Source organism: Rhinopithecus roxellana, chromosome 18 (assembly GCF_007565055.1).
Source record: "Rhinopithecus roxellana isolate Shanxi Qingling chromosome 18, ASM756505v1, whole genome shotgun sequence".
Lineage (NCBI taxonomy): Eukaryota > Metazoa > Chordata > Mammalia > Primates > Cercopithecidae > Rhinopithecus > Rhinopithecus roxellana.
Genome location: NC_044566.1, coordinates 1,919,444 through 1,934,092, shown reverse-complemented (window position 1 = coordinate 1,934,092; position 14,649 = coordinate 1,919,444). Strand labels below are relative to the sequence as shown.

At 39.2% G+C, this 14,649-nt stretch overlaps 1 protein-coding gene across 2 annotated transcripts in view; it reads right to left on the bottom strand.

Moving 5' to 3' along the window:
• Positions 1 to 14,649, bottom strand: part of MYO16 (myosin XVI) — a 609,548-nt gene that overhangs the window by 214,440 nt on the left and 380,459 nt on the right. For both annotated transcript variants that reach the window (XM_010384748.2, XM_010384747.2), the window contains exon 21: positions 1,423 to 1,495. In XM_010384748.2, coding sequence (XP_010383050.1) covers positions 1,423 to 1,495 — 73 coding nt within the window. The remainder of the gene's footprint in view (positions 1 to 1,422; positions 1,496 to 14,649) is intronic.

The window sequence follows — 14,649 nt, the reverse complement described above, 5'->3', positions numbered from 1 at the left end:
CCTAAGGAATCTCTACCGATGCCAGACAGCTTCAAACCCTTGAGATGAGAGATGCACCTTCATAAGCACCCTGCAGACCCACATATATTGTCATATATTCTACTGGTCACACTTAACTGCTTTCTTCCTTATGTTCGTCACTACTTTTCTCACAATAAGCAATAAAAATAAACACATGAAGTCTTCCCTTTTCTATTCATCCACAGAAAACTATGAAAGGAGAAGAGATCTATGGCCTCTATAGTTCTAGTTCAAATTAGACAATTTGTAAAGTCTTGTAAAGAACATGGTTCATGCTGACTCACCCTGGATTAGGTAAGTCAGCATAATTAAGATCTAAACACAGGATGATACAGAGCTTTTCTAAAAATAAAACTGGCCAATTGTTAAGTTTTTAAAGTGTTCCCATTTGCGACAGTGATGGGTAGGTATCCATCATTTCTTAATCATATACAGTATGAGAGTAACTGACACGAGAACCTCTGTTGAATCATGTTTAATCTCAGAACTCTGTAAGTCTATTAACCTGATTTTACAAACAAGAAAACCGAAGTTCACTCTAGAGTCTTCATCTTGGCCAAGAAATCGACGCTAGTAAAAGTCACAGACTTGCATCTCAAACACATTCTATTTAATTGTTTATCCTACCACACTACCCACGTTAAGAAAATAAAGCTAAACAAATTACATGGTTATGAAAATTCCTCCCAAATGCTATGGAGTTGTAATTCTTCCTGTATTATAATAGAGCTTGGTTTTCTATTTTTTCATGTTTACCTTCCTACAGGTTGACTTTACCCCTCTGTTTGATAAGGAGAATTGTATTTCTACTGTCTTTATTAACACTTAGTTTTTAGGTATACTTAATAAAACTATCCATGTAGTGCTATGAAGATGCCTAAATAATTTAATACTTTCAAAATGCCCCAAATTATAGATGGATTAAAAACAACCCATGCATCTCTAATGTATTTTTATGATTTTCCAATAGTCCTATGTATGAATGTTACATGGAGATGAATCTACAAATAACATCATGTAGCATAATAGAGCATTTTCATTCTGATGTTTGGCCAAGGTTTTTGAAAGCCTTCACGTTATTTCAAATCTTCATTTTCTCCCTTCTCTCTGACCTAGTTGAAAGAGCATTTCCATTAGCACAACTCTGGTCTTCATCTTGCATTGTCTTTTAAGACAAGTGATTCTGCTTTCAACGTGTGACTATGCCAGTTGTTTACAAGATCACATAAAATGATTAATATATTGATAAACCAGAGATATTAATCTTAAAACATGAGAGTAAATTATTTATTTTAATTCCATACTTGTTAAGTAGTTACACTGTCTTTACAGAATTAAAAACAGAACTTAGTTTTAAAAAGCCATTCAAGTTCACACAATTTTAAAAGAAAGACTACTTACTTGTTCAAATTCATTCTTTTGAAACTCTTCAAAACCAAAAATGTCCAATATGCCAATATCCAATGTCTGCATGCTGAAAGAAAACAATACACCAGGATAAATGGGCATCCTTAAAACTCCTTCATGACCCTCTGCTCATTCTTCAGGTCAGAAGAATCCAGACACTTAGCACCTTGCTGCCAATTTGGACTAAAAATATGAAATAATTATTTTAGAGTCTCATTTAAAAAAACTCTGAAAGTTAGTAGCCCAAAAGTGTTATTTTAATGCTTTGATTCAAACACATGCACATTTATAAAAACACATCATCTTGTATATTAGACCTTTGTCCAATGCATAGTTTGCAAAAGTTTTCTACCATTCAGTAGGTTGTCTATTTACTCTGTTGATAGTTTCTTTTAATAACCTGTACAACAAACTCCCATGATGCAAGTTTACCTGTGTAACAAACCTGTACATGCACCCTTACACTTAAAAATTAAAAAAAAACGAGACTTTGAGGCCAAAAAACCCGAAAACCACATTGATTTTAAATTAAAAATGTACCACTATGTGGGTGATTTAATATTTGCTTATATGAAATAGTCCTTGTTGCAGTCTCCTTAGGTTGGACTTTTTTTCCTTTAAGGAACTGAACCTACATGTCAAGTGGTCCTCACTAGCTGCACTTGTGTCTTCTCAGGCTATGCAAGTGGTAAGTCCGAATTTTTTCATCACACCCAAGTGTGACGTCAGGTAAAACACAGTTAAGTCACACGCATGTTCTTTGATGGATCAAATTGAGTCACTTCAAAAATTCTTCCAGAAGTAATTCTTATAAAAGGAGAATGAAAAAAGTAGAACTTTGGAAGGATAATTTAAATAAATTGATCTTGTTATTCAATGTGAACTATCACTCTTAGAAACAGAATTTACTACAATTATCGATGATAAAAATCTCAGCTGTCTGAGCCCACTTGGTAAGCAAGGAAAGATGTAAGACAGGCCCAAGTCAGTGACAGCTGCTCTAGCCACGGAGATCAGGTGAAGAGGGTCGCAGGGAACGCAGGGAAGGGTAGCATGGGTGACGTTGGCATGAGCCTGCTTCTTACAAGGAAGCCCAGAGATAATTCTGGAATTTCTGGGAGGGCATGTACCCCACCTCCTCCACATCACTGATGTATAGTATGAATGGGATCAATGCTGTACTAATTTTCTGCCAATGAGTACACTGTTCTGTTATTATTATTGTGCTTACAGGGTCAATATCCATTATTTGGTTGGTTGTTAAACTGGTATTTCCTTGCTTTTTCCAAACTGCAGAACCAAACTGGCAAACACCTCAGTCTTCGCACTGTATTTTGTTTTTCACATACAGTACGTAATTCTAATCCATGAGGGTCTATAATACATCGCTTCAATGACCATTTTTTTCTCTAAAAATATAGTCATAATTCTATAATATCCTGCCTGTAATATCTGTTGTTATATGTGGTAGAATATAAGCTTTATAGTTAGGAGGGAGAGAATTTTTTTAAAGCCTTCATACAAATTTCACATGTTAATATAATACAAGGAGAGAAAAAAAGAAATCATTCAATATATTTTCCTAATTGACTTAGTTTATAAGAAGAAAGAATAAAAATAGCTTTATAACTCATAGTGTGTCCAAATAAACTCTACATGGATGAAATGCTGGAACAAGAAATTAAAATGGTATAAGAAAACAAATGCGATTGTTTTTTCTGATTTCAGTTTTGGGAAAACTCAAAATAAGTGTTTTAAACTATTGAACACTTTTCAACTATTAAACACTTATTCCACTATTAAACTCCTTTGCAGGATAAGTAATATAAATAAAATTGTTTCTGTTAGAGGTAAATGTTATGTAAAAATGTATTGCAGTCATTCGTTTTGGTCGGTACTTTTCAATCTACTGAAACTATCGCTCCAGTTTTCTGTTCACCATCCAGCATCCACGCATCCTCCTCTCCATCCTGCTGGCCTTACGATTTGCACAAACAGATGTTTGGAATGATGTTCGCTCAGTGCTAACAATGCTGCTGAGGCTTAGGGTGATTTTTTTGTTTGTTTTGGTCGTGTGTGTGTGTCTGTGTGTGTGTGTGTGTTGGGTGTGTAGCGGGGTGTGGTTTGGTGTGTGTGTGTGCTGAGTGTGTAGTGTGGGGGTGTGGTTTGGTGTGTGTCTGTGTGTGCATGTTGGGTGTGTAGCGGGTTGTGGTTTGGTGTGTGTGTGTGCTGGGTGTGTAGTGTTGGGGTGTGGTTTGCTCTGTGTGTGTGTGTGTGTGTGTGTGTGTTGTCTGTGTGATGCGCTGCATCATTTTTCTTAAAGCAGTTTAGTGATAAAGTTTGTCAGACTTTGGAGATGTTCAGTCTTGGGGTAGGTTTAAATACTTTTTGGTTGGTTAACTTTAGACAAGTTACTTAAATATTTTGAACTGGAGTTTCATCGTGTGTACAAACAGAAGACCAAGTAAAATTTGTCCACCTAGATCATTGCTAGAATTAGAGGTGATATGAAGTTCTAAAACAAATAGCTGTTACACAGGGTTTCCCAAAAGCTACCGCTTTTTTAAAAAAAAAAAATTTTAAGTATCAACCCCTTTTTTTTTTTTTTGAGACGGAGTCTCGCTCTGTCGCCCAGGCTGGAGTGCAGTGGCCGGATCTCAGGCTCACTGCAAGCTCCGCCTCCCGGGTTTCCCGCCATTCTCCTGCCTCAGCCTCCCGGGTAGCTGGGACTACAGGCGCCCACCACCTCGCCTGGCTAGTTTTTTGTATTTTTTAGTAGAGACGGGGTTTCACTGTGTTAGCCAGGATGGTCTCGATCTCCTGACCTCGTGATCCGCCCGTCTCGGCCTCCCAAAGTGCTGGGATTACAGGCTTGAGCCACCGCGCCCGGCCTTTAAGTATCAATCTTATTAAAATAACAAAGAAATACAATTTGAAAAAATTAGAATGAGAAAGCTACTTTCCTGTACACCTTTTCTGATAGTTTAAATTGGTAGAGGCTTCCTCAAAAACAATTTAGTTATAAAGCTTTGCAATATTCATATCATTTGAACCAGTACTTCCATATAGAGGAACCTATTCAGGCCGGGCACGGTGGCTCAAGCCTGTAATCCCAGCACTTTGGGAGGCCGAGACGGGCGGATCACGAGGTCAGGAGATCGAGACCATCCTGGCGAACACGGTGAAACACCATCTCTACTAAAAATACAAAAAAAACTAGCCGGGCGAGGTGGCGGGCGCCTGTAGTCCCAGCTACTCGGGAGGCTGAGGCAAGAGAATGGCATAAACCCGGGAGGCGGAGCTTGCAGTGAGCTGAGATCTGGCCACTGCACTCCAGCCTGGGCGACAGAGCAAGACTCCGTCTCAAAAAAAAAAAAAAAAAAAAAAGGAACCTATTCTAAGATTTTCAGAAATGCTTTTGAAGACTTATAAACAAGGATGTTCATTGTTATCTTAATTACTACAACTACAAGAAGAAATATTTATTTATATCCCACACTGAAAACACAATTAATTAAATAGCATGGACCCTATGATAAATTAAGAAAGCAATACATAAATTCTGTATAAGTAATAACCCCAATTATATATCCAGAAGGCCTGGAAAGAAATAGAGTGAGCCTTGAAAAAGGAAATGGAGACATTGCTTTGTTTACTTCTTTTAACTATTCTCAATTTTCTAAGGTTTCTATATTGAAACATCTATTTTTATAACCAGCAAATATTTCATTGATGTGTATATAAAGGTAATATGAAAACACAGGAAATGTTCATGAACAACATTAATCCCAAAACAAAAGCCAGAAACAAAATGTATACACCTTTAGTATACTTAAAGAATAATTTGAACTATGTTAAAAAAGAAACGTAAGACACAGGAAAAATAAAGTCTATGTTAACAGTACATGTAATAAGCTGGTAGACCTGGAGGTGATTTCTTAATTTCCTAAATGTTCTATACTGAGTATTATAAGAATATTTATCTTTAACGTTATTTAAAAAATATATTTTAAAAAATACATTTTAAAAAATATATTTTAAAAAATATATTTAAAAAAATAATTTTGTAGAGAAAAGTGACACCAATATCCCTAAGGGCAGAGAGGGGAAACTACAGGCCCGTTGCAGTAGGAGAAAAGTGTCTAGTTTTGCCTGTGATAAGAGATGCTGCCAAGGCAGGGACAACTTAAGGAGTCAGGAGAAAAAGCACTGGGGCCTCCCCCCTGAAGGCCGGGTGCTGGTCCCAAGCACGGATTCCTCTGTCCACTGACATCAGGGTCCCTATGTCAGGCTCTCAGGTTTGACTGCTCTCCTTGCTTCCCAGTTGACCTTGGCAGAAGAGACCTATGATCATGGCATATTGTTTTGATAGAATTTAGGGAAAAGAGCAACAGATACCAGTGACACCATGTCGCTTCATACATACCTGCCTCCCTTACAAGGATGGCAAATTGCATCCACACACAGAGAAGAGAAATTTGGCCACTGTGGCATGTGTGGGTGGGCAACATCATTACAGGATGGGTTCACATTGGGGAAAGTGAATGATTAATTAGTAATTTAGAGTGGCATACATTTGATTGGAAGGGTATTCCTCTTAAATGATTTTTTTTTCACATTTCACAGATACCAACTCCAAACATACTTGGTTTTTAAAAAAAGAAAATTCCATTGTCAGGAGAAAAATTAAATGCAAGTTTAAAGCATTTGAAGGACTACTTCTGCAATTACTGAGACGCATAATATGTTCATTTAAAATAATTTACTTCATCATTTATGACTGAAATATGTGTCTGTTACTGCAATAGCAACCTTGGCAGGATAGTAATAAAAACTTTTAGCCAGCAAAACGCCCATACTACATAGCAGTCCGCATGACTGTCCTTTCCCTTATTGATATTTGACTCCTATTCCACAGGCATTTAACTTAACATTCAATTTCTGACAAGGGGGAGCAGAGAGGTCATGTGATCCAGCCAAGACTCAATCCTATAGGCAAAATTAACATATGAATTAGATGATCTGTTTCAGTTCAAATTCTGCCTTAGAATTCTCCTGAGAGCTTTCCTGATAGTTAACAAAACTGTCAGCTTGCATTGACATATTAGTAAAATGCAACACCCTTTACATCAGACAAAATATTAAACGCCAAGACATCAGTCTGGTTTTCATTCTACCTTTCATGTAGATAGGTATAGGGTGGAGAAAGGACTGAATTAAACAGAATATCTATCTTAGAACACGGGCAAACTCACTTCATCTGAGCAGAACAATCTGATGGTGTGTATAAGGCTGCTTTTGTCCTCAATTATCCTCAGGCAAGGAGATTCCCTAGAGAGTTATCCAAGTAGTCAGTTTAGGAAGTAGCTTAACCCTACTTGGCACAAAAACCTTTAGATGACTTAGACCAGTAGGACCCCAGATGGGGCAAGAATTAAATATAAACACATTCCAGACATGAGCAATCTTGTCCAGACCTACTGCCCTTGGGATCAGCTGCACGTACATAGAGGCTAGTGCTGGAAAGTCCCTGGAGACACCGAGCATTCATCAACTGCACTGTCAATATGCTGATTTATTCATTTACAATAAGTTTTGCTTTCCTTAGTTGGCATGATGCCTCGCTGTGGAGGTGAACCCTGCTTAAATCTTACCTTATTTCAACCTCTCAGTCTATGAGAGAAACTTGGGGGGAAGAAGTAGGACTCTAGGATTGCATACTTTTGGGGGTTCCTCTCTTTTATTCTTTGAAGAAAGTACCTGAGACTTCTCACTTTCTGCAACCATGCCAGAAATTATGGAAAGCCTTTGCAATTCTGACAGTTGAGCTACAAGCTGGGAGTAAACAGAGGCCCTCTGGCCTTCTCTATCCTTTATGGTAGGTACAAACTAGCATCTTCCTAGATACAGTCATTCCCTGCACCTTTCCCCACAGAAATATATGTTAGGAAGTACAGAACTACTGGACTCCTTGCAAGGAAGACTACAGTAACCAGACTTTGAGAAAATCTGGGATGCAGGTGAACACTGGAGTCCTGTGCACGAAGCACTGTTAAGAGCATTTAAAAATGTCTCTCCTCATTTAATCCTAGCAGATACTGAGATACAGAATGGTGAAGTAAGCTGCCCCAAAACACAGATGAGTATTAGAGAGACCAAGCATTTGAACTTGGCCATCTAGCTGTAGGGCCTGTGCCTGTAAGGTCTCTGAAGCACTGCAGAAAACTATTTCCAACTGCTGGTCTTACACCCGAGTCTAACTCTGCTCTCCTTAGAAACAGGAAGGGCACTGCCTGCACTTGGGATAAGAAAGTGAGCAGTTTATCAATAACTGTAGTAGTGATAAGAATATACATAGTAACAGATCACTTATATCCTTCATAGTAATAAAAGCCACACTCACACTTTAAAGCATGAAGTATCTTTTTTCTTTTTCTTTTTTTTTTTTTTTGAGATGGAGTTTTGCTCTTGTTGCCTAGGCTGGAGCGCAATGGCATTATCTTAGCTCATCACAACCTCTGCCTCCTGGGTTCAAGTGATTCTCCTGCCTCAGCCTCCTGAGTAGCTGGGATTACAAGCATGCGCCACCATGCCTGGCTCATTTTGTATTTTTAGTAGAGACGGTTTCTCCATGTTGGTCAGGCGGGTCCTGACCTCAGGTGATCCACCTGCCTCGGCCTCCAAAAGTGCTGGGATTGCAGGCATGAGCCACCGTGTCCAGCCAAATACTTAGTATCTTAATAAATTTGTGTTTTTATGTATTATATGCTGCATTTATAACAATGACATATATGTCTGTTTTGTTACAAAAAGTGTCTTTAGAAACAAGAATCAAGTCAACCTACAACACAATTTAATTACTTTTCAAAAACAATAAATAATATTTATGTTGACTCATATCTCTACTCTCAAACAAGTCTCATTTCAGAATAATAGTAGACTAAGTAAGACACCAGTAGTCCACAGGTATTCTGTAATCATGAAAAAGCATGGTTATGAAGCACAGATAGAAACACGGATAAATAGTTATCACAAAGTAGTTTGTGTCCAAAAAAGAGCCAGAAACAAAACTGTACTTATGGGATGTGGAGCATCAGGAACCCGCATACATGGCTGCTGGTAGCTTGAAGCTGAACTTTGGAAAATGCTTTGACTTCATCTACCAAAGCTGAACACATGACTACTGAGTGACCCAGAAATTCCACTCGTGGGCTTGTAGCCTGGAGAACAAGTATGTATGTTCACCCTAGCATATGCACAAGAATGTTCAGGCTGTTTTGTTTCTGTTTTGTTTTGTTTGGTTTTGTTTTGTTTTGTTTTGTTGAAACAGTCTTCCTCTGTCACGCAGGCTGGAGTGCAGTGGCGCAATCTCGGCTCACTACAACCTCTGTGTCCCAGATTCAAGCGATTCTTCTGCCTCAGCCTCCCAAGTAGCTGGGATTACAGGTGCGTGCCATTGCAGCCAGCTTTTTGCATTTTTACAAGAGTTGGGGTTTTGCCATGTTGGCCAGGCTGGTCTTGAACTCCTGGCCTCAAGAAATGCACCTGCCTTGGCCTCCCAAAGTGCTGGGATTACACGTGTGAGCCACTGCACCCGGCTGGGGCTGCTTTATTTCTAATGGTCAACACTGGAAACAACACAAGTGTCCATCAATAGTAAAATACGTAACCGAATCATATGCAGAGGTATGTCCAGACATCTTTTTACAAAATAATATTATATAGGAATACAATACGAATGAATTACCACTATATTCAATTTCAGATGTGCGTCTCACACAGGAAACATTGAGCAAAAAGAGACAGGAGTGCTGGGTTGATTCTACGTCTTTTTTTTTTTTTTTTTTTTTTTTTTTGAGACGGAGTCTTGTTCTGTGGCCCAGGCTGGAGTGCAGTGGCATAATTTTAGCTCACTGCAACCTCTGCCTCCTGTGTTCAAGCAATTCTCTTGCCTCAGGCTCCCTAGCAGCTGGGACTACAGGCACGCACCGCCATGCCTGGCTGATTTTTTTTTTTTTTTTAATTGGAGACGGGGTTTCACTATGTTGGCCGGGCTAGTGTCAAACTCCTGACCTCGTGATCTGCCCGCCTCGGCCTCCCAAAGTGTTGGGATAACAGGCATGAGCCACCATGTCTGGACTATATCTTAGTCTTTATGGAGATTACCTGTTATGTTACATGTGTAAAAATAGACTGAACCGTACACATAACATGCCCTTTAGCTATGTTCTACCTCGATACGGTTTGGCTGTGTTCCCACCCAAATCTCATCTTGAATTGTAGCTCCCATTATCCCCATGTGTCATGGGAGGGACTCCTTGGGAGGTGACTGAATCATGGGGACAGGTTTTTCTCATGACAATCTCATGATAATGAATAAGTCTCATGAGATCTGATGGTTCTATAAAGGGCAGTTCCTTTTGCACGTGCTCTCTTGCCTGCCCCCATGTAAGACGTGCCTCTGCTCCTCCTTCACCTCCCACCATGATTGTGAGGCCTCCCTAGCCATGTGGCACTGTGAGTCCATTAAACCTCTTTTTCTTTATAAATTACCCAGTCTCGAGTAGGTCTTTATTGGCAGAGTGAAAACAGACTAATACATATCGCAATAAAACAGTAAAAAACAAACAAAATTTACGCTCACTTGGATCACAACTATGCACTGTGATAGAGATTATTAGGTAAATATTTGTTAAATGAGGAGCACTTAAATGCAGATTTATTTTGGCACTGCCAAATCAAACGTGATGTTATAACAGTGAAATTATTATGGCTGGCTCTGGCTACTACAAGAGGCTCAAGCATCAGTCATTAGTAGAAAGATTATCAGCAGGGAAGCAAATTACCAGCAAGATGTTTGAGTGACCCAGAACTTAAGGAAGAACTGAAAATACATTCTTCATGAAGTTAAATACACTGACCACAGTATTTCTCCCACTAGTGTTTTCACTGATGGTTAAGAGTTATATCTGGTCTCCTCCCTATGTCTGCTGACGCCCTCGTCAGCTACACATTGCTCTGTCAAAGTGGAGATCCACTTCTTGGGGGTATCTTCAGGATAATGACTTTACTCCCTCCAACAAAAATGATAGTTTCTTGTGTTCAAGCAATTATGTGGATGTGAGTCAGCGAGACAAACTAGAGGGAGGCTGCTTGTTGCTGAGGTATGTTGTCAAGGAGGGATGGATTTCCTGACCATGTACATCAACTAAAGAAGCACAGCATGAATAAAAGCTTTTAAAAACCCAAGCAATAGCAGTACATGAAGTCAACTCAGCTGTCTGCTATGTGGGGTTTGTACTTGCTATCTCAAAGTCAGTGACCAACTATATTATTCTGCATCCCATACAATAACAGAGTGGTTATATCTATATTCTTCAAAAAAAAAAAATGAGTCTGTATCATTGTATTTGGACTACCTTTAGTAAAATGGTGAAGTCAAAATGAAAACTTACATGAAGATACAGGAATTCTGCAGCTTATTTGTCTTTTCAAGGAAATATTAATGTCAGTATTATATCAAGAAGAGATTTCTCCTTTCTTTTCTGTCTGTGTCTGTTTGTAGATGACTGTGGGACAAAGTTCAGCATCAGGATTCAGGACTTGGAATCAGGTTAGCCCATTTATTTGAGATGGGCTATATTTGAGAGATCTCATGCCACAAAAGGATCCACGCACATCGACATACAGATAGGCTTGAAAGGAGACTGAGCCCTGAGGTGTATCTGAAGCTTATGTTTTGGTTTTTGACAAACCTGAGGGTCACAGAGAAGATAGTGAGTCAGAGGATATGACCAAGGTCTGTCAAGGAGTGCTCAGGAATATTATAAGGAAACTCAAAAAGCACAAAATCCAAGTACATGGGTCTGGTTTACAGGCCAGCAATTCAGGAAGAGAGACAAAGTTGGGACCCCAGCAAGAGTAATCCGGATAGGTGGGGTGGAAGATTTCTGTGATTGTCAGTGAAAACATATGATTACCAACCATCGAAAAGAGAGTTTTCCCTATGTCTGAATCCCGTGTGAATGAGTGAATGAGTTCTAGCAGGCACATGCTTCCCTGCAAAAGAAAGCCAGCCATGGCAAATGTATATGGATGGTGACTGCAGGAAAGGCAGGAATCCAGGTTCTCCACGGAGTTCTAGTGCTTCTCCGGGACTTGGACTTGTTACGGTAGATGCCCTAGGAGAGGCAAGCTAATCCAGGTCATGAGTTTGAGGATTTCTAAGAGTGATCTTCTGATTTGCAGCCTTCAAAATTCACCCATTATTAGTGGCCCTACCAATTCTCCTAAGACCTCGGGATCCATGGAATTGGATGCATTTTTAGCATCATTTGGGTTGGGGAAGGCCAATTCAGAGGTCATTCATTATGGTATAAAGTAGTGAGAATGCATTTGCAGAAAGAAAGTTTTGTGGTAGAGCAGAGTGAAGACTTTGTACAGCTGCTGGCTGATCCTTCAGGGTGGCTTATTGAGCTCCATGAATATTTTAGAAGCATTCACAAAACAACGCTCTTCTCAGGGGTGAAAACCTTTCCTGGCTGATTAATTCTATTTTGTCTTTTCTTGATGTTAAATCAGTATACTGAGAGTGCTATCGGTAGTTGGGTCAACTTTTACTAATGAGAGGTGAGGGAGGACTCAACATAACTGTTTTGCAAATGGAAAGAGAAGCCTATGGGCACTTCCTCACAATTTCGACCTGTCAATCAGAAAGTACCGTAAAGCCTCACCGTGCCCTTCAGTCTTAACAATTGAGAATAGAAGACACGGAACCTATCCTCAGGCAGCATTCAGTCTATTTGGAGAGCAACAAGCTGGGAGAGGTCATCTTCACTTTTCGTAACATTGAATTGCTTGCCTGCTTCCGCTGGCAGAAAGCAGCAGTCTCCTAAGGCACATAGTGTTTTGGGCTCCAACGCTCCTAAATATTTTTAAATAGGCTACTGAAGAGTTTTTCAAGTGTGTCCTGAGTTCTATGGCCAACCAAACCTGGCTACTCTTTATCTTACGTTCAAAGCTTTTCAGTCCATTGGACTGTGTGCTGTTTCAAGAGAATGTACAACTCTCTTTTGGACCAGAGGCACTCCCTTTCTTGAATTTTAAAATTTGTTTCATAGAAATCTTGAATGAATATCCCACAGAATGTTCTTTGGGAAACCCTTTCCTGGGGCCAATCACTTTCTTCCTCCCACAGTTCTCACGTGAGATTCAGATGGAGAAATGCATTGGTAAGAGAGAAGGAGGAAGACAGGAGAGAGAAAGAGAATACTAGGGAGATGAAATCCGTGGTACAGATGGTATTTGCTCCCAGAAATATAATTTTCATTTTACTCTGCATGGTATATTTATTTGGTACTTCAAACCAATTAGAGAATTACAGTCTACCTTTCTTGTTTTGATTTAGTCTTTGGCCTTAGAGCGCATGCATATTATCAATAAAAAGTTCAAATATTACTGGCAGTTGGGAGATGGATATCAATTGAAAAGGGTTTTTTTTTTTAATTAAAAATGAACGACAGTGTGGCACTAAATCATTCCAATTTTAGCCATCCCAATCAGAAAATTGACTGTGTCTTAGAGTGCTATAATGTATGGATTGGTCTGATGTATCCAAAATGTATTTTAAGAGCATAGGATATTTGGGTGTTACTGACAATTTCAAACTTATCCTAACTAGGAATTATAGACTCATAGGTCTTAAGATCAAAAACAAGCCAAAGAGAGATGTAGGCTAAACCTCCATCTGTAGGCAGATGGGATGTCATTATCACAATTTTAGGGATGAAGAAAATTAAGATTCACAAGACATAAATGTTTATCTAAAGATTTCATTAATGTTAAGTAGCAGGCTCAGAATAGGAATCCAGATCTTTTGCTTCCTATTACCCTTTAAAAATTTAAAACCCAGTTAAAAGATAAAACTACTGTATATGCATGTAGACAAAATTTACACGCTGCATACCACTTCAACCCTGTAGCTAAGGGCTACAGTAAAAAGTGCTGCTCACTTTTTTTTTTTTTAACTTATCATGCTTTTATTAATAGAGTTCCTTTTCTCCCTTAATTATCTTCCAGCCCAAACGTTCCTTTTTTATTTTTTTATTTTGGTTCTTTAAAAAATAAATTGTATTGTGTATGTTAAAGTAGACAATGTGATGCTATGAGATACACATATATAGTAAATGGTTATTAGAGTGGAACTAATTAACATGTCCATCACCAAACACAGTTATCCACACCCCTACCTCATGGCAAAAGCAGGTATATTCTACTCATTGAGCAAAAGTCCTGAATACAACACACTGGTATTAACCATAGTCCTCACGTCCTATATTAGTCCTTTTACTTGTTCATCCTACATATTTGCTACTTTGTATCCTTCTATCTCCATCTCCTTATTTCATTTCCTCCAGGGGATTCTGGCTACTAAGTGTTTTACAAAGCACTTCTGGATCTTTCTGCAATCTAGTACAAGTACTAAAACTCAACAGTCTTCATTACCTGAAGGTTTGGGATTTTAATGGCCCAGAAGATGACAGACCAAAGAGTTTGAAAACACTGGGAAGGCAGATAATCTCAGAATCTCCCAAATCACTCATAAAATGGCGAGCTGTCTTTTCAGTAATGAGCTTCAAATGTACATACAAAAAATGTATGATTCCAAGTAACAGCTATGAACATTGAATTAGAGACTTGTAGCAAGGCGATGTTTCTAGATAACCAAGCACCACAAAACTCAAAACAGTAAGTAGTTATTATTGTTCATAATCGTGTGTGTCACCTTGGGCCGCCTGGCAGACATTAGCAGGTTCAGGATGACCTAACCCACCGGCCCCACAATTGGCCGGCTGAAGGCTGGAGCAACAGGACTGTCTGTCTCATCTTCCAGCAGGCCAGCCTGGCCGTACTCACATGGCAGTGACAGGGATCAGAGCGAGCAGAATCATGCAACGCTTCGGAGTTGGCACACCATCATTTCTGCTGCATTCTGTTAGCTAAAGCAAGTCACAAGGCCAGCTCGAATTCAAAGGGAAAGGAAAGAGAATTAACCTCTTACAAGACAAGCATCAAACGTATATTGTACAGGGCATGGATGCAGAGACTAATAAAAATTGGGATCACTTTTTTGCAGTGTACCACATGACACTTCTCTTGATAATGGCCTTTAAGCTAGGCTTTAATTATTGTATTAGTTCATTCATCATTGCAATAAATACA